This window comes from Ciconia boyciana, chromosome 10, assembly GCF_034638445.1.
Source record: "Ciconia boyciana chromosome 10, ASM3463844v1, whole genome shotgun sequence".
NCBI classification, from domain to species: domain Eukaryota; kingdom Metazoa; phylum Chordata; class Aves; order Ciconiiformes; family Ciconiidae; genus Ciconia; species Ciconia boyciana.
The window spans coordinates 41,793,148-41,811,003 of NC_132943.1; the positions used below are offsets into that span (position 1 = coordinate 41,793,148).

Genomic DNA, 17,856 nt, shown 5'->3' on the forward strand with positions numbered 1-17,856 from the left:
AGGAATGCACGCTACTTTCCATTGCTCAACACAAGTAGATTAAAAAGGCAAACTTCCCAAGCTATTTGGTATGATCTGAGAATGTAAAATATTTGTAAGTTTGCTCCCCATCACAAACCAGCAACTTATTTGCCTCTCGCTTGTCACAGTCCATTGGCAGCTGATTGCAAACCTGTATTTTGACAGCTGTTTGACACTTGACAGAGGCAAGGGGTTGTGGATGCTTCTTTAAAACAAAACAGCTAACCACGTGAAACTACAAAACCTCCGTGCACTCGATTGACCAAGCAGCAAGGGGGCTAACGATAACTTGCATCACTTCCCCGTGCACCAGCTCCAAAATACATAAGGCCCATCAGCACTCAGTAGTATTCCTCAGATTTAGGATAGCTGATGTCAAACTACAGCAGGCTATTACTTCAATATTTAGGTACTTTGAGGTATCCTTGGTAAAATAACCATTTACTTTGTTTCCACTGCATCTGACAGACAAATACAACAAATTGTAACACAAACCTAGGTTTTGATTTTAGCTTTCATAAATAGTCTGCAGGAAGCTTGCCAATCACTTAGTACATTACTACCAACTTCCAAGAGGTTTGCATGAAGATGAGCATTTAAGGAAAGTAAATGGGAACACATTTGTGACATCAACTGGGACCTGAAGAAGAAAGCTTCACTGTGGACTTGCACAATGTCTTACAAGCCCTAGTCTTCACAAAACTAAGACTATTCAGACTGAAACCAAGACTAAAATCTTGTGAGCCCCTTCTTTTAGTCACTCTTGGACATTATCAAACACATAGTAACAAGTAGTTTCAGACACCTTGTAAAGGCTTCGGGACTGCTTCTCTCAATGCAGGAAGCCAGGCTCTGGGCATCAGATGCTTTGAATTGCTTGTAGCTCTGGAACTGGAAGGGCCAAGCCAGCCAGCCCGCCCAGACAGTCCTTCCTAGAAGTAAGAAAACACCAACATGCTGTCCGGATGATGGCCCAGCCAACTCCAGCACGGTAGGACACAGGCAGAACAAGCCACCCACCCAACATCTTTTTCCAGATTTCCCCTGCTGTCTTACACAGGGTTTTATTGCACGTACACCAGGTTGCTGGAATACAGACTTAATGACAACACTATTAGCTCTCCCCTTGCCCAGGCAGAACTCTTAAGACTAACTTGAATAATCCAGCTGCGGCATTCATTTTGGAAGCCCTGAAAGATATTTACGGTGAGAAAGAAGCCAACGAGATGTCCAAAGCACAGTGGTTAGTATCTTGTACCTGCTACTACTGTAACCAGTCACCTGAATAAACTCAGGCCACCAGAGGAATAATTAGCACCAGGCTGAGCTGATGCCCTTTCCACCCTTAAAAGGAGCTTCTCAAATGCTCAGGAACTGGATTGGCCGGTTTCTGCACACACTTTACAGATTAGCAATGCAGAAAAGCCTCCATTAGGTTTCAGAATGAATCCAGATTACTAAAACAAGGAAGAATATTATCTAAGCATGGTATCTGCAGCAGAATCAATCAGAATGCATTATTACAGCAACATCGGTACCGTTCTCCTGCAATACCCGGTGAGACTTTTTCTGCATGTCCATTCTGCTTTCATTTTCTTAACCAAGTTACTGACAGCTCTGATCAGATCCTGGAAAATCTGCTAGGCTTTGTTATTAAAGCCTATGGAAGGTTTCCATGTGGATCTTCAGCAGGGAGGCATGCTCTACTGTTCTGCCTCCATACCCAGTTTCTCCTTTTTTAACTACCTTTAGGCTGAGACAGCTTTCCCTACAGAGACTGAAACTGCAGCTAAATGAGCATCACTGACCTATATAGGAGAGGCTAAGAAAATGCAAAGAAACAATCTTCAATTACCTGTGGGATGCAGATGAAAATGGAAAACACTAAACTGAAATGGAATTTCTTTTTTCAAATCCTTCAATAACCTCTCCTCCCAGATGAATTCTTAATGGTTTCTTAACCCAAAGGTCCTCCCACTCCAGCACTGTTCCAGCACTGCAGACAGAAAAGCATTTGGAAGAACTCCAAAACCCACACCAGTTCCTTTAATTAAAAAAGCAAATATGACTACAAAAATACCTCCTCTTTGTTGAGTTGAAAGCACAGGGTTAAAGCAGCCCAGGTAAGTATTCAAATGCTGAAAGATCTCACTTCAGGAAATAATTTACACAACCTGTTTACCAAGACGGGGAAACACAAAGCTATGCTAGGCTTGCCGGAGCAGTGAAAGTGTAAACTGAAATCCTTTAACACAGATTATGTCTAACAAATGGACTAACATTGTGCTCAGCAGAGTTTTTGTTATTGACCCCCTTGAGACTGCAATATTTTAGCACAAGATAGGCCCAAGCCAAAAGAGAAAAACTTTTCTACTAATACGTCCGATTTTGGCTTTTCTAATGTCACGTATCACAAAGTTGTTTACACTTTTCCATAGTATCACTCAATTGAAGATCATATGAGTTAGAGCAAGCCTAAAAATAGTTACTGTACTGAGACTACTCACTGCCTTCAAGAGAACTGAACTCTCCTACCTTTTCTATCAAGCTCACCTTGTATCTTTGCTTGCTAGGTTAACCACAGCTCTACGGACAGATTTCTCGCTGCATTTCAGAGACTGGTTAAGTCTTCTTCATCTAATTAGAGAAACTATGCTATACAATAACATCTGTCTTTCTACCTAGTAACCCTCTGCTGATATGGAAAAGCTGCATTTGTCTTCAGCCATTAAATCCAATTCTGAATTTCACTAGCAACCTGCTGTAACTCCAAACTTTCTGATCCAGTATTTTAAAACAGAAGCACGCCACTTCATAGTACTTGGAGATGGCCCTCATTCCCATTTGGAGAATCCATGGCACAGTGCAGTTCAGGAACCAAATCAATCATGACAACGTATCACAATCTCCACAAAGAACTACATTAAACTTGCCACTGGATGTAAATTTCCCATTTATAGGTACTGTGAACCAGCTGATACCCTGCTGCAGGGTAAAATCATTTGGTAATTTTAAGAACATGCTGGAAAAGTAAAAATTCTACTTTATTAGCTCAATACATGCCAAACAAGTCCATTAAAGGTCTCATTACAGTTATCAACAACATCCCTCAAAAGGCCATTTGTATTAAGCTGTATCACTGACAGTAGAGTAAGAGCTATTCCAGTGTTAGTTCAAATTAACACCAATAAAAAAGCAACTTGTCCCATTTGCCCTTCCCAGACACGAAGCACAGCATTCCATTTGGCTGTAATGCCCCTACTTCTCCAACACTGAATACCTCTAGTTCCTTTACCAAGATTTAAATTCAGCCTGCTCCTCACCTGCCCATTTAAAAACAGAAAACCAAGATGAGTGTCTAGACTGGGGAATCAGGCAGCATTTTCATTAGTAAAAAGGAGAAATACTAAAAATACATAGACCAGTATTTGAGGAAGTGTGGTTTGGTTTTGTAGGCAGCTTCCAATCTACTAACGTTTTCTACAAAGACTCAACAAATGTGGACTAAGCGGTCTACTTCATATACAACAGATTTTTCAAAAACTGCACAAACTAGTAGACTAAAGCAGAAAGGACTGGCTAAGGGTAGAGTAGCAGGTAGTCAGTTTTCATAGTGGAGGAGGCTACCATAAATCACTGTAATATACCTGTTATGTTCAACATTCATGAAGTTCTTTAGGCTAGCAAGGCAACAATGCCAAGATTATAAAGTTATTCAAGAAGTCAAAAGCAAGTCTGATTACAAAGACCAGAAGTGTCTTACAATACTGAAGTTCCATCTACTGTTTCATTGCCCATTTGTTATCCATGCATGCACTGCACTAACCAGAGAGGAAAACCCTGAATAAGGACATGCAGTGATGCACACCAACCTACTTATTACTGCTGATGAAAGATACTGAAGTCATTGTCATTACTACACTGAGAACAAGGCAGTGGTCACGAGATGTTAGAACAGAGCCAATCTTAGAAAGGATCAGGAACAAACAAAATATTTTGCTGATGTTACAAGCCATGCTATGTCCACCACATGACTAGGAAGAGTGGCAACAAGCAGACCGCCTGAAAAAGGATATTTGTGAACCAGAAACCGTGATAAAGGGCAATGAAGATGAAAGATCTGAAATAGCTTGGATTCCAAAGAAGTACCAACAAAAAAGCATGGCTGGGAGCACAGTACTCAAAGCAAGTTATGAGTTAATGCCATACCCAAAGCTAAAAGTCAGCTTGAATTTTACAGCAGACCAGATAATATCTCAAAACTATGAACTTGTTATAACTGGACAGAGAAGAGTCAAGATTACTGTACTTGAGAGATTTGATAGTAGACCTGAGATACACACAGATTACCAGTGTCCACAATGCTCTTCTCCCATTACCATTTAGTAAGTGCAAGTGGCTAGTAATCCTTCAATCACGTCTAATTTTCATTGCTGCAAGGAGGGTTGTTCTTGTGCGCTACAAACAACTGCAGGGTTGCACAATACATACACAGAAGGGGAAATCTTCACTTAGCTCTTCAAATACTTTACACCTTTGAATATTTTAAAAGGCATCTGAAGGGCACCCGTTTTTTTTTAAATATAAACCCATCCAATTGCTGCACACAAAGCTCTTCAAAATACCTGTCTAGGCATAATGTATTGTGCTAATCTTTAACTAGTTCTACCCAAATGAGACTTATCAGTAAGAGTTCATTAAAAACTAGCCAAGCCAGAACAACTGTACTCTAAGGAAAATTAAAAATCAAGTACACAAGGTCAGTGTAAACATGTTCTTTAATATCACTGGAGATAAATTCAGAAATCCAAGTCTTAGGTGGGTTTCAAATAAATAACCATTTTGAGTAAGTGTTTACATATAAAGGGAGCTCTCAAAGCAGCAGTGCACAGTTTAATTCCTCCCTGCTAACACATCCCCGACAAGAGAATGTACAGTAGGTAGTGCACACTGGAAAAAACAATCACAACATACGGCACGCCTGCCATCTGTGATGAAACCACTGAGTATGATGTTGGAAAGAACGTTTGGGAGACGCAAATGAAGGCATGCACTGCCCTTTAAAGCACCATTATTTTCCCATAGCCTTTTTACCAGCATTACACAAATAAGCAGCTTAGGAATACAAGTCATCTTTCTGCTTCTAAAATCCACTCTCAACTCAAAAGATTAACACAGCAGTGCTCTGATATAGAAAATGTATTCCTCAAACTGACACTGCAGCATAAAATATCATCCGCGTTCCAACTGGTCTCTACTCAGGGACACCTACTCTAATTTTTAAATTCCTCTCCAATAACTGCAGAGGTAATCCAGAAAGCTTAACCACAGGTAAGAGTTGTTGTTTCTTGTAGATCCTGGCCTAGTGTACTGAAAAGAACCAAGACATGACAGGCCTCAAGAAGGTGTATGGTTACCCAGCAACTATCTGGTGTCCTACATCACTCAAATAAAATCTTCCAAAAGTAAAAATCATTCCTCAAAGTGAAGATTTGCCTTTCTTAAATGACTCCAATTATTCTGCTGTAAAAATATGCCGATGTGAAGTTTCTCACATCAAAACAAAAAGATTTAACAATCCCAAAAGACCAACAAGAAAAAAGATCAATTATAAATATGCCACAAATACACTTGCAAAAGAGTTACTGTAAATTGTTTTCTTATTTAAGTTACTGTTTCATCAAAATATTTCCTCTCTGCAGATATGGGTAGGGCAGTCTTCCACTCTTTGTACTTTAGTTCAACATGCAATTGATCTGTGATAAGCACTGCAGTACTCAGCATAGAAGCACGTAACCTACTAGCAGGAATTCCTCAACACAGTTAACCTGCTTCGTTACTCAATTTTTCTTGTCCATTTCTAATATACCTGAAAAAAGTTCTGCCTCTCTCACCTACAAGTCAACAAAAAACTTACTAGGTAATACTGCTGTGTACCTACTGAATAAATATTACAGGAGTTAAAGGATTGTTTCAATTGCTAGCTTGGCTTTGGCAAAACACGAATTGGGATAACATACGCTGTATACTTCACACATTTGAGTAGGGGACGCTGCAATATTTAACAGATATAAAATAAAATAAATCTTAGATTTCTAGAACTGTCAGTACACAGGATTCCCAAGTTGTTCTGAATACAGGAGCAGGGTAATCAATTTTCAAGGAAAGCCACATAGTCAGTCAATCTGGCCAACTGCTGTTCATTTGGAATTGGTGGAACCGGAGCAGGTTCTACAAAGATAAAACAAATGCAGCATTAATGAAATTAAGAAAGCAAATCCATCCACAACACCATCCATCACAACAGTAAGGAAAAAATTAAATGCATCAGACTGTTGAACAGTCTTATGGGGCATATCTTAACTGTATCTCCTACCTATGCAGCTTCAGCTGACATTACTTTTCTGTTATCTGCAACATTAAGTAGTCCAAAGCTTACTAACAGCAAAGATAGCTGTAACAAGTTCCAGTTGTCGGCAGTCTCCAAAAGTTTTTTTTGCATACACTGGAGTCTGAATAATGAAGACTGACAGTACTTCCACTTGACAAAAAAAGGTCCTGGAGCTCTTCAGTTGCTCCTTTCCTTACAGGTTGCCATACTGAAGATACCAAATAAATATTCTGGGTTATCTGACTAACAAAACATACTCAAGTACTGCATGGGTTGCAGGAGAATGCAGTGCACATGCAGATCCTCAAATAAATGCCAGCTAACCTAAGATTAGTTTAACAATAGGTTGGAAGACAAGTGACTAAAGCCAGGGAGAGGCTAGGAATTAAAAGTCAGAAATAAAAAATAGCAGGAAAATTTGCATTTACTCTTCCTGAAGAGTTAATAGAGTAGCATTCAGGATATAGTTGAAGTAGACATACTGCTAAGGGCTGCAAGTTTGTGATAGAGGCTGACAATCAAAAGAATGTTTTCAAAAAGCAAGACCCCAGCTCTTGAAATGGGCTTGGAATTAAACCTGTAAATTTAAGACATTTTTGGCAACTGTGTTAGACACAGCAAGCCACCAATTCAGACGTGCTGTCACTATGTTGTGAACAATAGAGACAACAGTGTTTTGAGAATCAGCATGACACAACATATTACACCTCAATCTATAGTTGAGCTCTGAGGAAAATCAGACCATTGCTTTCTTCTACAGGGAAGACTTCAGAAGTCCCACATCACACAAAAGCAACAAAACCTACTCAGAGTTGCTTTGTGAAGAAACTGCCTGTAAGTCAGAAGTTTTCACCAAAATCCTTTGTTCTACAGGGGCTGTCTACCCCTGCTTTGGAATCTGCTCCCTGCTTCAGCTATGGAAGTGGAAATCTCAGGCACTCCTTAAAACATGAGGGAAAGAGAAGACAGAGGGAGAAACGTGTTTACATAGCACCTGATCGGGGTGAGGTTTTTTGAGGGGGGGGGGAATGACAACATTCACTTCTCTAAGACCCAATTCCCATTTTGTGGTGGTGGTGAAATTGTTTTTATATTAATCACGCGAGTTTAGATATATGCAAGTACATTACATATAAACAGAAAGTACCTGATGAAGGAATAAATCTGTTAAAGGAAGCTTCCAGCACACCTGAAGAAAAACACAAGAGAAGTTAGCCCAGTGGACCAATTTTAAACAGTTCTATACATCAAGCCAAAAATGGATAAAAGGGTAATTAAAACTAAGCCTGTTCATTTACCATGTTTTACTTCATAGCTAAAAAGCAGAATACCCGAGGCTTAGCTGGTTAGACACGCAGCTTCACGATAGATTACAACCTCCTGCCTCTTTCTTTTGCCTCAAAAATAGTTCTCGCACTCACTTTTGGAAAAGCACCACATGTAACTAACTCTCAGTACTTGTAAGCACTGAATATTTTGCAACCAGTTCATGAAAAAACTGATCACATGCAAAAGCTCAGGACTCTGGTTGGTTCTGTGCCCCTGAGGGGCACAGAATTTCAACACCTTGCCTGGCACATTTATTATAATGTTCTGGGCTCTAAACACCTAAAAATTCTGCCCATACAAACAATATATTTTCTTAGCCTAACAGATGTTGCCCTTTTAGATACGTTGTAATTTGGCTCCTTCTTCCACAGCTGCACTGTGCAGTTTAAGCACAGTCATTTCATCCCTGCCTTCATAGCTTAACATTTATTTTTGCCTCAGCCAGCCATAGATACTGCTTTATCAAAAAAACCCCAATAAGTATTTTTGCAGGCTGAGCTTTGCAGGGACAGATATTCTGTTATCAACATCATAACAGTGAAGAAAAGATCCAGTAGAGTAAGTTTTAAAAAGCAAAGGAAATTACAGCAACAACTTGAGCTCCTCAGAACAAAGATCCACTACATCCCTGCCCAAAGAAGTTCTACTTCTCCTGAAAAAATCTCAGGTTCAAAATGGTATACTTTTACTCATCTTTATTAGATTAAGACATGTCATTTGAGGTCATCCAACTTATGTTACACTGAGTCAGAGCCAGCAGCAGAGGAGGAGCAGGAGAAATCATGGCATATCCTGTCTGCTTTTGTTTAAAAAAGTTAATTTGAGGATGCAGCTTAATCCAAACTACTCATAACCCCAAACCAAACCCACTACTTTGTAATTCCTACATATCAACATTCCATGTTTTACAGCAGCATAAGCCCCCATAAAAATATCTAAAAGAATATTGTACAAAGTTTTAATTAAAAACTAACACCTCATTACTAGAAAATGCTAAACTCAATGTCTAATGAAATAACAGCTCCACCTACCTGGCTTTTTAGGCATTACCATACGAGTTGAAAAGTCTGCTTGCCAGCCCTGTTCTAATACACCTGAAAAGGCATTTTTACATTTGTAAGAACAAATTTCTTGTATAATTGCTAGAAATGCAAAATAAAGATGCACATTAAGACCACTAGAGGAGCATCTCAGTACACTGCCTATATGCCACAACTCAGACATATTTCTTGTGAGCATTTAGACATTTAGTTCAACAAATAAGCTCATGAAAGTAATAACAGCACACAAAACTAGGTTAACCCGATACCTTCAGTCTTCCCTCATTGCTGAATTGCTTTAACACTTCCACATATAAAAGGGGAGGATAACCAATGGTAACTAGTGGCAAATAAAAAAAATCAAACACTTATCCAGAACCAAGACATTTTCTCTATTCACTGCCCCATCGCTTCTCTTTATAACAGTCTCAGAATTTGTATACATGTTTCTATTTACCATCACTTACAGCTCTTTGATCTCAATCAACTGTAGAAAAACTATTCAGTGAATAAATGCAAAGTACCTTTCACAGCTTCTTCTACAGGAAGCCCGACAAAGGCTGCAAAGTCATCTGCAACTATTGAGGTATATGCCTGAGAAACCAGTCCAAAGGCTCGTCTCCTAGTTGCATCTAAGAAGAGACAAAACACTGTAAGCAGACAGTAGACTAATCTCCATAACTCAGAAATCTGAAAAAGTTTTTCCAATTCTAACACATTTGGAAAACCACTACGACCCTTAGAGCTAGCGCTTTAGAAGCTCCCCCTCCCTTCCCATAATTCACTGAAGTACCACAGTCAGCAGCCAGAGACAATAGCTTGCTCTATGCCAGGACAAAACCCCTCAGAGACCACATGTGACTTCCAAATGCAGTTTGCACCATTTTGAGTACTACCACCAGTACGTAAACCGGTTTAGGAAATTCTGCTTCTGATGGCATTCTCCATTTACAATAAGCTTGTGTGTCAAATAGTTCAGAATCAGAAAAAATAATGAAAAAAGCCATTAGTCAAACTATTCATGCCTTTTTAACCACATTTGCTTTGATACCAAGGCATCTGCAAATCAGTTGTTTCTAAAGCTACAGAGAATTTGTTATTGCAAAATACTTTGGAAGGCTTTTTAGCAGTCCGTACTGCCCTCTAGTAGCAAGACTTTACATGTTACTGTTGCACAGTCTATAACTAAAGCATTTGTCTAAAGCCACTTGAAAAGAAAAACTTTAAGTGTCACAAGGTTCTGAAATGCCAAGCCAAGTTCCCTAGATCACTCGTTGAAAGTCTGATAAAACCAGATAGCAAAACAGACCATTAATTGTTACAGAACTAAACATATGGTGCATGTGTATTCTTTCATGTTGGAATTTCAATCACACACACAACCCTGATAAATAAAAACCTTTCCATTTGTTTCTACAAGTTTTTGTAATGAGCTTTTTATTTACACCACATAACTAAAACCTACAAAAACTTGGCAATCTTCCTGACCACTTTGATTTTTCATAATAAGTAGTTGTTTGTCTACTTGTGTTTGAGCACACAGAAATAATTTAAGGCAACATATAATTCCATGCTACCTACAGAAGTTCAATGTGTACCTCTAAGTGCTTCCATGATTGGTTGAATAGTCTCGGACCACTGATGCGCACTGATTGTTGTATAGATTCCTGGAAAGTCTCTCTGCCAGATTCTTTGTCCTACTGACCAAACCGCACCAAGTTCAGCATTTGCCTGTCGCAACAAAAAACCCACCAGTTAATCCAGAATTGTGTATTCTCTACAGTGTAAACCCATTCTGTGTAAACCCATTTCCACTCCCCTCCCTTTCCCACTGCAAGTGTATATCACAATACCTGTAATGATGATCAGACAAGCACTGGGAAATCTTGTTCCAGCAGGTATCGCTGCTGCAAGCTCCCTGACCCATCCTCTGCCAAAACTTTATCACCCACGTAAGCAAAGCCTGCTCACATGTCAGTTATACCAATCCAGGCTGACATACCAGCTAAAACAATCACGGAGGATAGTTTGCACTCAGACTGCTGACTGGAGTTGCAAAAGGACAGGCACAGCTTATTTTCTGCTTAGGGAGATGCTTGCCTCTTCAACAGAGGCTTTACGCAGGGCAGTGGCTGTTTGTACAGTGAAGGCAATTTTCAAATTGAAAGTCTTGAAATGTTGACAGTAGGTCACACTTCATATGGTGCCATGCTCACTACAACTGCTCTCTCACTACTGGTTTTAAGGGCTACTTCTACTGTGTTGCACGCTGTCATTTGGTCAACTAGACTCCAGAACACCCTGTCAGAATAGCAACCAAACACCGAACTGGGTAATAATGTAATATTTTCAATTGTAAGGAGAGCCGATTTGTTTCTGAAGTTAAGACTCATACTAATCATTACTTGACTCAATTAGCAGAAGATTCATCTACACATACAGATAAGAAAATACTCTGCTTTGAGGTGTAACCTTCCCAAAATAATTCATGCAACAAGTTTCCCCCACCAAGAGTGATGCTTCACATGATATGCAAGTTACACCAAAGCAGCCACATTATTCACAGAATGTTGCTGTGCAACAAATACAGCATGTTTCAGAGAAAGGCCAAGTAAAATTTGGTCCAGATGACTATTGACTCAACTGATGTAACTACTTTTTTCTTGAAAGAGAAAGTTATTTCAGAATCACCTGACAGGTCCCATCTTGACCATGAGGTTTCTTAATACAAGACTACAGAAGGCTTGTTTCCTTGTAAAATATATGAGCTCGAACTAAAAACCTAACAACAGTAAGGTCTGGAAGCATTTCTGGTATCATATTTAGCTAAATCCTCAAAATGCGTCTTTGATCCAAATGCAGTGCAAAACAAACTGCCTTCAGAAAGTTAATCAGTTTGAAGATGCATCTTATCTGAAGTCATTTTTCACTGCACAAGGTCTTCTGCACGCTCATGTGGAACGCAGCCCCATCCCAGAGTCAGATCCGTTGCTCTCCTCCAGCTGACTACCCTTTATCACAAGGCTTTCTACTAAAAAGCCTACAGATTTACCGAGTTTTGTTGCACCAGATTATTTGTGAAGGAAAAGAGGTAGCAGATGAGCAACGAGGAGATCTTAAAGACCAACATGCCATCTGCTGGGCAAGCAGTTCACAGCACAGAACTGAGCCCAAGGCTACACCAAACAGAATCCTCAGGGGAAAAAGTCATTATTTGCAAGCTTATATGAAACTTTTTTAGTACCAAATGGCATTTTATGAAGTACTTACAGATTTGATAGCAGGAGGGATTCTCTTCCAAAGATACCGTGCGTTATTCCTAAAAAAAAATTAAGTTCAAAATACTTCTCAGTAACCAAATGTTTGCTATGAGGAAACACCAAAAGGTTTGTTCAGATGCTATAATTAACACAGTCTCAGTGCTTTAAAATATCCCTTCTATGCCTACTGAAGTAGAAAGAGCTACTCTCAAGTAGACAACATGGCTGCCATAATACAACAAATAGTTCATTAACTGCCTCATTTAACACCAGTTTAGAAAAGGTTTTTCATTTATCTACCCTAGGCAGCATTTCACAGAAGTTAAGTTTTGCAGTTTTATTTTTGGAATAGCTGCATCTTTAGGAAAAGTTACTATTTGTACATGTGTTCCTCAGTGTCAGTAGTCATTTAGACCAGTGGTGTCTCAACTTTGATCTTGCACTTCTAGCAGAAAAACATTTTTGAGCATGCACCCCCAGTATATGCATATGTATTTATAAATCATATACATGTACTACTGTATTAACATATTCTGTATATTATAAAGCATAGAAAAATAGAAGTTAGAGGATGAAATAAACACCCTTTAAAGATATTTTTATTTTACTTATTAATAGTACAAAAATACTTTCTTCATGTGCCTACACCCCACTTTGCATACCAAAGATTTAGACTGTTTAGCGCATGTTCTTCCCAACCCAGCTTTGTCACATACATTCTGGAGATTGGACATATTGAAATATTTAGTCATTGATCTTTAGAGCACAGAAATCAAACTGAAACGGTGACAAGTTCTCAGCAAGATTTAAAATGCAAAATAGAGAAAAAGACTCACTGCTTTTCCTTAAAGCACAATTCTAAAACTTCAAATTCATTTGAACCAAGGTTATCTGCATTATCAGTATATATCAGTACCAGCGTTCAGGGAATTTGCCCTGAAAGAATATACACCTACAATGCAAGAAAAAACACAAACCTTCGAATCCCCACACCAATGCTTGCTTTGGCTTGATAACCAGACATGGCAGTGCCATTTATTCTGCCTGAATACATAATCAGCAATTTCTCAATAAAGCCCTAAACACAGTGAATCAAGTTCACACAGGGACATGGTAATAATCCACCAGACCAAATTTAAAGGATCACTGCTTCTTGCAGATTTAGCTCATTCAAGCCAACGGTATCCCTCATTTTTAACACAGACAGTTTAGAGTTCTCCTGCTGTAATTAGACACAAGGAGGGGCATGCAATCTTACTCAAAACAAGTGCAGCCTTGAAAAGCTACAAATCAAAACACTGAAGTGTTCAACACTTTCCAAAGGAACCAATTTCATTATTTAAGGAACTTTCTTCCTAAAGCCCATCTGTTTCCCTACAGTTCATAAGGGTGGGCAAGAGCAGACAAAGGAGAATAATTTTCCTGACTGAGCAAAGGGTGAAAGAGACTTAATTCCATGATTTAAAAAAAAAAAGAGCCAGCACTGCCTACATGGATTTTGTTAGTCACATAACCAATCACTAATATTCTAGCAACTACAGCTCAAGCTAATAGTGACTGAAGTCACAGTGACATAGTGACATAGTCAAGTTAATAGTGACTGAAGCTAATAGTACCTGAAGTTAAAGATTAATAGAAGCCACTCACATGTCATTATGCAACAGGTATAAAGCTAGAAGTTGGCCATAAACAAGGGGTGTTGCAATTCCTCCAGGGGCCTAAAAAACAAGTACAAATAATTCGGTTACATATTTTAAGAACAAGGTATCTTACCAAATACACCAGGTAGCCAAGGTTAATGAAATCTGAACATTCCAAAACAGTTAATGTTTTTCACACCACATAATAGGTCTGGACAAGTCGTCAGAGTTGCAATGTTATAGTAATACCATTGTATCTTATGATGAAGAGTTAACTTGCTCACGCCAGAAGTTTTACTTAGAAAACTTAGTTTGTTTTGCTGCATGGATAAAGTAAGGTTACATCTTTCTAACATTCTAGCTAATGCTCATGGAAGTGGTAACCATCTTGCTTTACAGCTCCTTACAAACAACTGGTTTTAGGCACTCATGATTTCATCTGTCTTGAGCTGAACTTCAGTTCAATTCAGGGCACTCCGCCAGAGTAAAGTTTCTTTCCTTGCTTGAACTGCCCTTCTTCAAAAATCCAAACTAAGCTTTGACACTTGCCACACTTCAGTACACCTCACATATCACACAAGTAGAAAAAAAAAAGGAAATATGATAAAGTTATAAAATTTTGAAAGTCTATAATCATTTAGAAGCCGAAAAGATTTCCAATAAGGTTTTAGCAATTTATCAAAGGATAGCGCAGCAAGCACTCACAGTAAGCCAATTCTGCAGCTATTTGATTTAATTACATGTGTGATTTATAGGCTCATCTAAGCCAAAAGCAGGTGATTAGCTGTGTCATGGAACAGATATCATTGTCCCCAGCCATTCTTACACTGGTTCCAGGGCTCATCACCTACGTACAAATACAACAGTTTCTGCAACTGTTCCTTGGATTATGGCCAGTGAAACAAAGCCAGGTCAATTAACACCACCCGTTTGAACTGTAAAACTTCACCTTTGGTGTGTCTCCATACTCAAGAAAAGAAAATTCATTAGTGTCTCTGCCAGATGACTAGCAGAACACAAAGGAAAGCTAACTACCACCAAAACAACTAGATTTACAATCTACAGTCTTACTGAAGGAAGCTCTGTGGCTGCATCTAGCCTGCAAAAAAAATCAGCCTACATATCAATTCACAATCTGAAACACGAAGGCTGTCAGCAGCTATTAGCGTGCCCACAAGAATCTTGATGTGGATGCAGACACACACAGCAAATAACTTACCAGCTTTGTCAAAGCATTTGGGAACAGTTTGCCAGGGTGCATCTACCACCATTTACTCTAGGAGACTCTGCTGACGGGCACAGCAGAAACCTTGAGCAGAGCGCAGTCTAAATCCAGTGGCTTTGTAGCAGCTCCCAGGGACCCACAGAGGTCCAACACCACACGCTCCACAGCAGGGGAGTGAGGAGGGTGTCTTGAACTTCCTCAGGTGGCTGCAGAAGCCAAACCCAAAGCCTGCTGGGCTCTACCCTTGTCACTCAGAACTCAGCCTGACACAACCCTCCCATCACTCTGCGGAGGCCAAAAGGCAGCCAAAGCCACTGCAAATCAGGTTCAAACAGATTGCCCAAACCAAGTATCAACCACTGATTTGAAGCTTGTTAATCTGAATGGGAATAAAAAGATAACTCAATTTACAGAAAGATATTCCCTAACGGGAAGCCATTCAGTGACTGTTAACACATGCCGTCATCCCATAACCCTAACTATAACCCTCTACCCACGCTTCCCTAATACACACCTGAGCAGTAAGTGCTGTACACGCGTGCTCCTTTAAAGGGCGGGAATACACCTTCAAAGCAAGTACTAAACAGCTCCCAGCAGGGAGGGCTAACCACACTCAACTCTCCCACATGGTACAAGGGCACTGCTGCTTCTCTATGCCCACATGGATAGAGGCAGCAGGTAGCTCAGTTTCAGCACAACAATCTCCCTCCAGCTCCATAACGCTCTTCTACAGAACTCGGCGCATACCAAGAAGCTGCGGCAACATGCCAGGAACACGAGAGGCACCTGGGCTCAGCACAGAAATAGTGCACAGAAACATCAACTGAAACTTGATGATGCACACCCACAAGTAGGGACCCCTTCCATTTAAGGATTAGATTTTCCACTGCAAAGCTGTGTGCTTTGTCAACACCGAAGTTCTGCTGTGGCAAGCGATCACACGCTGGAACAGCTCTCTCCCTTCAATTGCCAGGGTAACAAGATCTAAAAATCAGAACCACTGAGGAGGGCACAAAAGAGGAAAATTCAAAATTTGCCCTTATTTCAAATTGCTACAGTGGGATGTGTGAGCTTCACATTTAGAAAAGCCCTGGAAACTCTGCAAGATGAGAAAGGGTCTAGGGATATCACCCGGGAAGAGCTTTTAGTGTTAACATGGTGCCACTTGGATTTACCACAAGCTGGAGTCTGGCACGCTAACAATGCACACAGTCAGATCTGAAAACTTATCAAGCAATAGAATTTAAAACGGCACAGAGGAAGCTTCCAGTGTGAGCTCCCGTAACAAGTGCACCATTGACTTAAGAGTAATTCAGGGCCCCACTCCCCTTTTCAATACCTTCTTTTTCTCAACCACGTGAGACACATGTGAACTTCTCTCCCTCACACACACGCCCCCTCTCCAAAAAGACCCTAACATTTATACTAAAATGCACTCCTATATTTGCCTGCAGCTTCACAAGTTTCTGAAAAGCTTTTTGGCGGGCTTTTGCACAAGCGGCAAGTTTAAACGCTGAACCCTCCCCAGCCCCGCAAGCACACACAGAGGCAGAGAGCCGCGGATACCCTTCCTGCTAGGGCCGGAGCAGACTCTCAGAACAGCGCTTTCGGGCAACAGTCTCTGACCCACACCGCACCCCGCGGCGGCTGGAAACGCTTGTGCCCTCACCCACCAGCCCTGCGAGGCGGCACCGAGCCCCGAAGCCCCGCCGGAGCACGGGGGGGCTCAGCCAGGCCCCGGCGCCCCCGGGCCCGTCCCAGTAGCGCGGCCCCCGCCCCGCGGTACCTCAAGCTCCTGGGTCTCGCACTGCTCCAGGAGCTTCTTGAAGCTGAAGGAGTTCTCTGCCATCACCGCCACGGGCATCTTCCCCTCACGGCGCCCCGCCGCCGCCAGCCAGAACCGCCTCCCCTCAGGAGGCGGCCGCGCCTTGACGCCACTTCCGTCCCGAGCAGTACGCACTTCCGCACGCGGCCTAAAGCAGCCGCTCTAGCCCTGCTTATCTTATGCTCTGGAGGACTGCGGGGCGGGGAGCCAGGGCGGCCGGGAGGGGCGTGGCCAAGACCGGGGGCGTGGCCGGGGCGGGGTCACGGAGGCGGCGGGGGGGTGGGCAGCACGTGTGTGGGACCCGCGTTTTTTAAGGAAGGGGCCGATTCTGCCTTTATTTCCCCATTATTTGTGCGTGCTTGTGTGTAATAAAGGGGTTTCTGTCTAGCTTTTTATTTGTGTACCTGGCATACCGGGTGGCGCTTGAGATACATACGCTACGTCCTTTATTACGCATTACGTATACAATATGACATAGCATCTATATCCCGTAAAATAGTATATATGCCAGAATACCACACAACGTGCTAAAATGGCATATTAGAGCATATACGCTATGCTATAGGTAGGACCACCCCTCCGCCGTGGCCTTTCCGTGGCTCCGGTTCCCATCCTCAGGAGCCCCGTTTATGACTTTATCTTTGGGGGGGGTTGGGGGGTTTTTTTGACTTATTTATGCCTGAAGGATGGACACGTTTGCAGCACGGAGCGCAGCCCCGCTTTGAGGCACATTTCTGCATGAATCGGTGGAAAATGGCAGAATTGTCACCTGGTCTTTGCAATTACTGGGGCCACAGATGGAAACTCTTATTTTTTAGGGTAAAATTAACCCGGGCGCCTCATTTTCTGCCAACCCTTGCTTTCTGATACAACGAATTTGCTTTCCCCCATCCTCCGCAGCCCCATATCCCTTGAACAAAGCCTGACCTCAGCGCTCCCCTGCCACCTTCCACCCCCAGCACTGCCCCAAACACCATCCCCAAACCATTTATTCTTCATATTCACCGAGGGGCCCCTCCAGCCCTTTACAGGAGAGTTTCCCCCAGCCGTGCTCAAGAGCTGCACCACCTCCATGCAAAATTAGGGTGCCCTGCAAGCCTGACCCAGCTGCCGCAGGGTGGTCCT

At 41.4% G+C, this 17,856-nt stretch overlaps 1 protein-coding gene across 1 annotated transcript; it reads right to left on the bottom strand.

Moving 5' to 3' along the window:
• Positions 1-4,781: 4,781 nt before the first annotated feature.
• Positions 4,782-16,838, bottom strand: COPS8 (COP9 signalosome subunit 8). The gene is made up of 8 exons (XM_072874888.1): positions 16,693-16,838; positions 13,689-13,759; positions 12,052-12,100; positions 10,380-10,512; positions 9,306-9,413; positions 8,773-8,835; positions 7,560-7,601; positions 4,782-6,252 (listed from the first exon to the last, which is right to left on the bottom strand). The coding sequence occupies exons 1-8, from the start codon at positions 16,768-16,770 to the stop codon at positions 6,173-6,175; spliced, it is 624 nt and encodes a 207-aa protein (XP_072730989.1). The 5' UTR covers positions 16,771-16,838; the 3' UTR covers positions 4,782-6,172.
• Positions 16,839-17,856: the final 1,018 nt, after the last annotated feature.

What these genes read in the sequence shown, in the direction of transcription:
- COPS8 (XM_072874888.1), bottom strand. Translation starts at nt 16,770, where the DNA reads ATGCCCGTGGCGGTGATGGCAGAGAACTCCTTCAGCTTCAAGAAGCTC. An exon ending in AATCATGGAAGCACTTAGAG is followed by an intron (nt 9,414 to 10,379) that starts GTACACATTGAA and finishes GTCTCTTCTTAG; the next exon opens with ATGCAACTAGGAGACGAGCC. An exon ending in TGTAGAAGAAGCTGTGAAAG is followed by an intron (nt 8,836 to 9,305) that starts GTACTTTGCATT and finishes ATGCCTTTTCAG; the next exon opens with GTGTATTAGAACAGGGCTGG.